Source organism: Ctenocephalides felis, unplaced genomic scaffold (assembly GCF_003426905.1).
Source record: "Ctenocephalides felis isolate EL2017-DRISC unplaced genomic scaffold, ASM342690v1 CF-g0.4_SCAFFOLD_00845, whole genome shotgun sequence".
Taxonomy (NCBI): Eukaryota; Metazoa; Arthropoda; class Insecta; order Siphonaptera; family Pulicidae; genus Ctenocephalides; species Ctenocephalides felis.
The window spans coordinates 27,816,237-27,823,015 of NW_020536999.1; the positions used below are offsets into that span (position 1 = coordinate 27,816,237).

At 28.8% G+C, this 6,779-nt stretch overlaps 2 protein-coding genes across 2 annotated transcripts; both read left to right on the forward strand.

The window, feature by feature from the left end:
- Positions 1-124: 124 nt before the first annotated feature.
- Positions 125-2,456, forward strand: LOC113381482 (heparan-alpha-glucosaminide N-acetyltransferase-like). Its single transcript, XM_026620382.1, has 10 exons — positions 125-272; positions 343-440; positions 605-720; positions 800-953; positions 1,026-1,230; positions 1,304-1,497; positions 1,541-1,591; positions 1,656-1,822; positions 1,893-2,079; positions 2,162-2,456. The coding sequence occupies exons 1-10, from the start codon at positions 129-131 to the stop codon at positions 2,454-2,456; spliced, it is 1,611 nt and encodes a 536-aa protein (XP_026476167.1). The 5' UTR covers positions 125-128.
- Positions 2,457-3,015: 559 nt separating this feature from the next.
- On the forward strand, positions 3,016-6,779 carry LOC113381487. Its single transcript, XM_026620385.1, has 9 exons — positions 3,016-3,396; positions 3,737-3,852; positions 3,929-4,045; positions 4,315-4,458; positions 4,523-4,647; positions 4,816-5,670; positions 5,900-6,138; positions 6,253-6,556; positions 6,646-6,779. Exons 1-9 carry the CDS (start codon positions 3,220-3,222, stop codon positions 6,777-6,779), a joined length of 2,211 nt encoding a protein of 736 aa, XP_026476170.1. The 5' UTR covers positions 3,016-3,219.

Genomic DNA, 6,779 nt, shown 5'->3' on the forward strand with positions numbered 1-6,779 from the left:
AATTTATAACTGACAGTGTTGTGATAAGAGAAAGCTTGACAGCCATTTGACAGCTGTTTGTATTTACTTTTCTTGAAAAACGAAACGTTGAAAGAAATATACAAATTGAAAAATATATAAACGTAGTCATGTCTTGGTTTGAAAATCCTGGTCAAGAAATATTTGAAAAACTTGACTTAACTGAACTAAAAGTTGATGAGGCTTATCTGAATATTACTTCAAAACTTGGCAGAAAAGTTGATGTAGAGCATCTTTCTGAAGATTGTTATAATGTAATATTTATTATTCAATGATCTTCTACTCACTAAAAAAATGTTTATAATTACCGTAATTTATTTTTAGTGTCCATTTACCAATTTAACATCCTTAGCTGCTAATGGAAATATTCTGGTCAAAATAAATACTTTTAGGAAACAGCAATTTCAAGCCAAGCAAGACGAGTAAGAGCATTGCCTAAAATCTCTCTAACTCTAAAATAACAACGTACAAGTTTTTTGAATTAAAACTTCATAATCAATCAGTATATTTAAAAAAAACACAGATGAATCAAATCGTTTGTTTGAACTTACTGTTCTGAAATAAATCTTCCTACTGTATTTTTTAGAGCAATCATATGCAGAGTATCGCCTGATGTAGGTGAATTTGGAGTATACAATTTGTTAATTGCAGAAGATAAATGTTTATTTACAACAGCTAAGGAAGCAGTTAATATTTATTACCGTAAGCATTTCAAAACATGTGCATTATTTAATTATTTAAATCTTATCATAGTATATAATGTACTTTTTTTTCGTTCAAGCACTGATTGTAATTTTATTTTCACTTGTGATTTTATTGACCCTAATTAATTTGTCTGGAATATTATGGAAAAAATATCGAAGAAATGTTCCTCAATTGGATGGTGGAGTAGAAAAAGAAAAAAAGCGAGTGAAATCTCTAGATACTTTTCGAGGGTAATTGTTTGGATAATTGACAAGTTCAATATTTGGGTGTGAATTAATTTATTAAACTATTTAATTTTGCAGAATAAGTATCGTGTTAATGATATTTGTTAATAGTGGTGGCGGTCATTATTGGTGGATAGAACACGCTACTTGGAATGGGCTTCATGTAGCAGATCTTGTTTTTCCATTCTTTTTATGGATAATGGGTGTTTGTATTCCAATTTCCATACTATCACAGCTACGAAAAAATACTCCTCGCAAAAACATTTTATTAAATATACTGCGTGTAAGTTTTTACCATTATGCAGAAATTAATGAATGAAATAATTTGTCACCAATTCTGTTAAAATTATTTGTAGCGTTCCTTGATCCTATTTTTCTTAGGAGTTATGCTTAACACTTCTGGAGGGCAGAATAATTTGACATTGATTCGAGTTATGGGAGTTCTACAAAGATTTGGAATATCTTACTTTGTAGTTGCTTCAGTAGCAGCTTTAATGTTCAAAAGGCATAGTAATGTTTATACAAGCAGGGTTTTAAATCTTATTCCTGATTTATATGTATATTACCACAATGGCTAGTAATCTTTCCTATAGTATAACATATTGCTGCCTTGTATATCTTTATGAAGTACCCAACTGCCCCAAGTAAGTAAAATGTAATAGGTTTTGAGAAATCACTTAGCACCTGCTTTAATATCTTTTATTGAAGGGGGTATTTAGGACCTGGTGGGATAGAAAGTAATGGCTCAAATTTCAACTGTGTTGGAGGAGCTGTAGGATATATTGATAGACAAATTTTAGGTCAGCATATGTATCAGCATCCTACATCTAACAAAGTCTATTTATCTGGACCATTTGATCCTGAAGGATTATTAGGTATTTTTAATAGAAGGTGCATAAATATCATAATCATACATATACATAACAATATCAATATTATTTTCAGGATGTTTAACTTCTATATTGCAAGTTTTCTTGGGAGTGCATGCTGGTACTATAATTGTTTTTCATAAGTTATGGAAAGATAGAATTTTACGTTGGATCATATGGAGTGTGGTCTCAGGATTAATTGGTGGTATTCTTTGTGGATTTTCTAAAGAAGAAGGCTTAATTCCAGTGAATAAAAACCTTTGGTAAGATATATATATATATATATATATATATATATATATATATATATGTAATATAAACAATACAATATGCATTCAATTTCAGGTCATTATCATTTGTGTTTATAACTGCCTGCTTTGCCTTTTTCCTGCTTTCTACTTGCTATCTTTTAATTGATGTCTTATTAATTTGGGGAGGAAACCCATTTCTAAAACCAGGAATGAATTCTACTATTATGTATGTCGGACATTCTATTGCTCATGCGCTTTTTCCATTTCATTGGAAAATAGGAAATATGAATACGCATTATATTTTGACAATAGAAGCTCTTTGGAACACGGGATTGTGGGTCATCATTGCCTATATTTTGTATAGGAAAAACATATTTTTATCCATATAAAAGCATTTTTTATAAATAAGTTTTATATTTTATCGTTTGCTATTTGATTATATTTGTTATTAAAATTTGTATATATAAAATGAACAAATGCAAATGTGTAAAAACACAAATAAATCTGATATTAAATAAATATTCAGTCTTTATTGCAATAATTATTTAGTATTAGAATTTATTGGTGGAAATATATACCAATTTATTATGAAAAATAGTTTTTGTAGTATTTAAATATGTCTATTGATATAAGTTGCAAAAAATATAATAAACTTTTTAAATTGTGATTAATAATATAATTTGCGCACGTGTACATTTTTAATATTATAATTTGCACACGTGTATACTCTACTTTATCTTTGTGTAAATTCAAAACAATAACAATTTTGTTATTATTTCTAACCGGGTTTCACCCCCAATCATACAGGTGCGCCATCTATACGAAGTTGTCAAAGATCGTCCATTCACTTTGTTTCTATGTTTATCATCTCATCTGAAGTTGTAAAGATTACAAATGGTAGTTCTATCATGTATCCTTTTGCAAGGGTAGTTTTGCAATATCATTTGCTCCTGGATTTTCACCGCAAACTCACCTTTGTTTCTAAATTTAGCATTTTTCAAGTGCCATATAAAGCCTAAATGGATATTTGATGGAAAGAATTTCAGGCTAGGTTTTGATTTACTATTTCTACACAAATGTCATTTTAAGCATCATATCCTTAGAAGATATTCGTCAAGGATTATAGATAGCAAGGATAGCAATATCGTGAAGATGAACAGAGATGCATTAAAATTTCAAGAACTATGGGATTTTATAGCTAGGGATATTAATATAAATAAGAAGCCTTTACCTTGCAAGACAAACAGGAAAAACAATGTTATTTCTGACCAACAAAAATCTAAGAAAAAGAAAAGTCATAATATTATCAATAAAATAATGAATAGACAGGTAAATTTTATGGCATGTCTCATTTAATAGTAAAAGTATTTGTATATATAAATAGTTGACAATTATCATATTAATAATAATTTTCAAATTTATATCAGTTTACAATTATTAGATTTATTTATACTATATTGCATGAACTGTTAATAATTATTTCTTTGTTGATATAGAGCCTAGAATCTTTTAGATTAATAGGTTAAATAACAAAATTATATTAACATGTAATTTTTTTTTCATATTTTATATTTGTATTCACATTGGAGCATATGCATAAAACATTAAATATTTATATCATATCAAATCTTTAGCATAGACCTGTTTAAAAGCATTATTTTCATTTTAGATGTTTGGAGAATTTTCAGTGCACAGAGGAGTAAAGTATGAAGCGCCATTCATGGAAATTCCTGATCATCTGAGGTTTTGTCTCAAAACGGAAATATTGCCAACAGAAATATTAGAGTATGAGATTATTACATAATATTACTTTTATAAATAATTATATATTGTTTTAATTAAATTTTTATTCAAATTTTAGCAATCATGTTTATATGGGTTTAACAGCATGTGGTCAATTTTTATTAAGTTATACTGAAGTATGGACTCCTGCGGATAGTGAAGAAAATGTTTTTTTGACTGATAAATTAGAATACAGGTAAAATAAGAGAGAATTTTTATTTTTATTATTTATCGATTCATCTTATACATAAATAAGAATCGTTTAATAAGATTATCTTGTATTTAAAGAATAAGTTTTTCTCAATTATTTTCATAGTTGTATATTTGTATTACTATTTGTAATCTATCAAATTTCTACTAAATACATAGTACATCAGACATCAAATTACGATTATGAAAATATGAGCAAAATATTAATACTCTAAATGGTTAATTTAATGAGAATATTGTTTTATCTGTTTCCAGGTTATATTTCTGGGGTTTTAGGCCCCATAATCCTTGTTATATAGTTCATTCAGTTCCTTTATTTGCCTCTAATGCATTTGGTCATTATCAGCATGTTACAATGGTACAATGGAAATCTATGCCTTGGCTTCTTGTAGTTCACGGGTAAGACAATCATTATTTGTTGAATCATACTATAACCAATTGCAATAAATCATTTCTATTGTAGATATAATGACTGTGGTCGCCATGGTTGTATGACTAACTCCTGTGATAATGTTGGTCACATAACATGGGTTTCAGTACCTTCTGTAGGATGTTCTTCATGCAAAAAGGAATCCACATCCAATAAAGGTATTTTATCAATACATTTTTTTTATAATATTAGACTGTACATATTATTTTATAACAGTTTTACTTTATTAAGAAAGCTAATAAAAAGTCAACACACATTTTAGAACAAAATAATAGTTTGATCGTGTTATTAAAGCATGTTTGGTTTTAAATAATTATATATTTTAGGTCTTGAAGGTCGTTCTTTATGTACTAGACACAAAATTTTGGCGCATACTGAATATGATTGTGGGTCTTTTGAACCTATCTTTAAACCTCATGTGAATATGAGGCGTCCTGGTCAAATAGTTGTGAGCACAGGTGCACTCATGCATGTTTTGGATGTGCAATTATTGACTTGTCAATCTCTCACTATGGGAAAATCTAATGAAAGAACTTATTGTGAACAAAATTCAACTGCTGGCAGTTCTAAAGATGAGAATGAGTGTAGTGTTAGTGATTTATTGAATATATCTTTGGATGAAACTCTTCGAGGACCAGAGGAAACTATTAAACAAAGTGATAATAAAATCATCCCTAATGTTATAGAATCAAAGAATAATCAGAAAGCTGATAAAACTTATGAATTTGTTGAAGAGGTTGAGAATTGTGAAAAAATTGGAATATTTCGGAAACGTAGGTTGGCTGATAGGAGGTATGAATATCATGAGGATACACTTGGTGATTACTTTGGTTTAAAATGGAATAAGTACATGAAACTAGGGGCTAACACAAATAAAGTTCTGCATGAAACAACAAATTCTAATTATCAGCGATCTCAGACATTGAATATTTTAAATGATAGAGATGCTAAACAGAATAAAGATTTCAATGAGAAATTAAGTAATAGCTCAGATAGTAAGTCAAGTTTGGTTTTACCTGAATATATTGTAAATTCACCACCTTGTTTTAAAAGAAAATCATTGCTGGTCTTAGAAGATGAAGATTCTTACAAATGCTCGATTACACATATAAGATATTTTGTTGAAAATAAGGCAGATGTTTCTGAAAGACAAACTTCGGGTGAAGAAGATGAAATTTCTGGTAAATTTAAAGGTTTATGCATTGATTAGTAGTTCAATTTAAATAAATAATTCAGCATTTTTAAGAGTTTAAAATATTTTAATATTAGGTGTAACAACCTTAGTGGCTTAAATAAATAAATAAATAATATAATATATATGATTTCATAAATGTTTGATAATTAGGTATTGGTTTTGAAAATATAGCAAGTCCAATTAATTACTTACACTACGTACTGTTTTAACTTTAGCCACTGTAGGTGAAAGTTTACCTGCCACTTTTCATGTATATTTGCCGCTCTCTCTCAATGATTTCCAAGCCGTATCACAAGAAGAATCCAATGACTTGATCAAGAAAGAACCTATTGTTGTTATCACTCAACAATCCTTTGATCTGGAGACTTTTAGTTACTTGGTTTCCTGCAAACTATGTGAGAAGGAAAAGAAATATTTTAAGTGCATTCAAGATTGGTACAGTGAAATTTTAAAGGTAATAATAATATTTGTATATGTATGGATTCATAGTTTGAATACAAAATATTTATTTTTTTAATTGCACATTACGATTATATTATGTAATATTAAAAAGTATAACCATTTATAGGTTTCTCCAATTAGTGGCATCACATGCATATTATTACTACATGTAGTAGCTATTCCTGCTATATATAGGAGACCATTATCAGTATTGCGCTGTGATCAATGTATTGCTGGTGATTGTTTTACACACCGCAAACATTATGAAGCCTCTTGTTTATTTCAATGGGATCCTACAACAGGATATTATGCTGTCATTAGCCACACATCTTTAAGAATTTTGTGTCCTGATAAAGATAGCCCACAGATGTGGAGACCTAATAGGCGACAGGCTTCAAAGATTCTAGATAATGTGGTGCAAGATAATATTGGTAAGTTGTTTCATTTTGTGAATTGTGAATGTTTTTGAAATGGTAATGAAGTTAAAATTTGTAGTAATGGTTTCATTTTTTATTTTTAGGTTGGAACATGCGAGTACAATACACTTTAAATACTGAAATTTCTTTAGAGAGCATCACGGATTGGGATCATTTTATTCAATTGAATCGGGGCCATGTCTCTGATGATGAGATTTATGATGTCTATGATGAATAA

What these genes read in the sequence shown, in the direction of transcription:
- LOC113381482 (XM_026620382.1), top strand. Translation starts at nt 129, where the DNA reads ATGTCTTGGTTTGAAAATCCTGGTCAAGAAATATTTGAAAAACTTGAC. An exon ending in TTTCAAGCCAAGCAAGACGA is followed by an intron (nt 441 to 604) that starts GTAAGAGCATTG and finishes TGTATTTTTTAG; the next exon opens with AGCAATCATATGCAGAGTAT. An exon ending in TGATCCTGAAGGATTATTAG is followed by an intron (nt 1,823 to 1,892) that starts GTATTTTTAATA and finishes TATTATTTTCAG; the next exon opens with GATGTTTAACTTCTATATTG.
- LOC113381487 (XM_026620385.1), top strand. Translation starts at nt 3,220, where the DNA reads ATGAACAGAGATGCATTAAAATTTCAAGAACTATGGGATTTTATAGCT. An exon ending in GGTACAGTGAAATTTTAAAG is followed by an intron (nt 6,139 to 6,252) that starts GTAATAATAATA and finishes AACCATTTATAG; the next exon opens with GTTTCTCCAATTAGTGGCAT. An exon ending in TGTGGTGCAAGATAATATTG is followed by an intron (nt 6,557 to 6,645) that starts GTAAGTTGTTTC and finishes TTTTATTTTTAG; the next exon opens with GTTGGAACATGCGAGTACAA.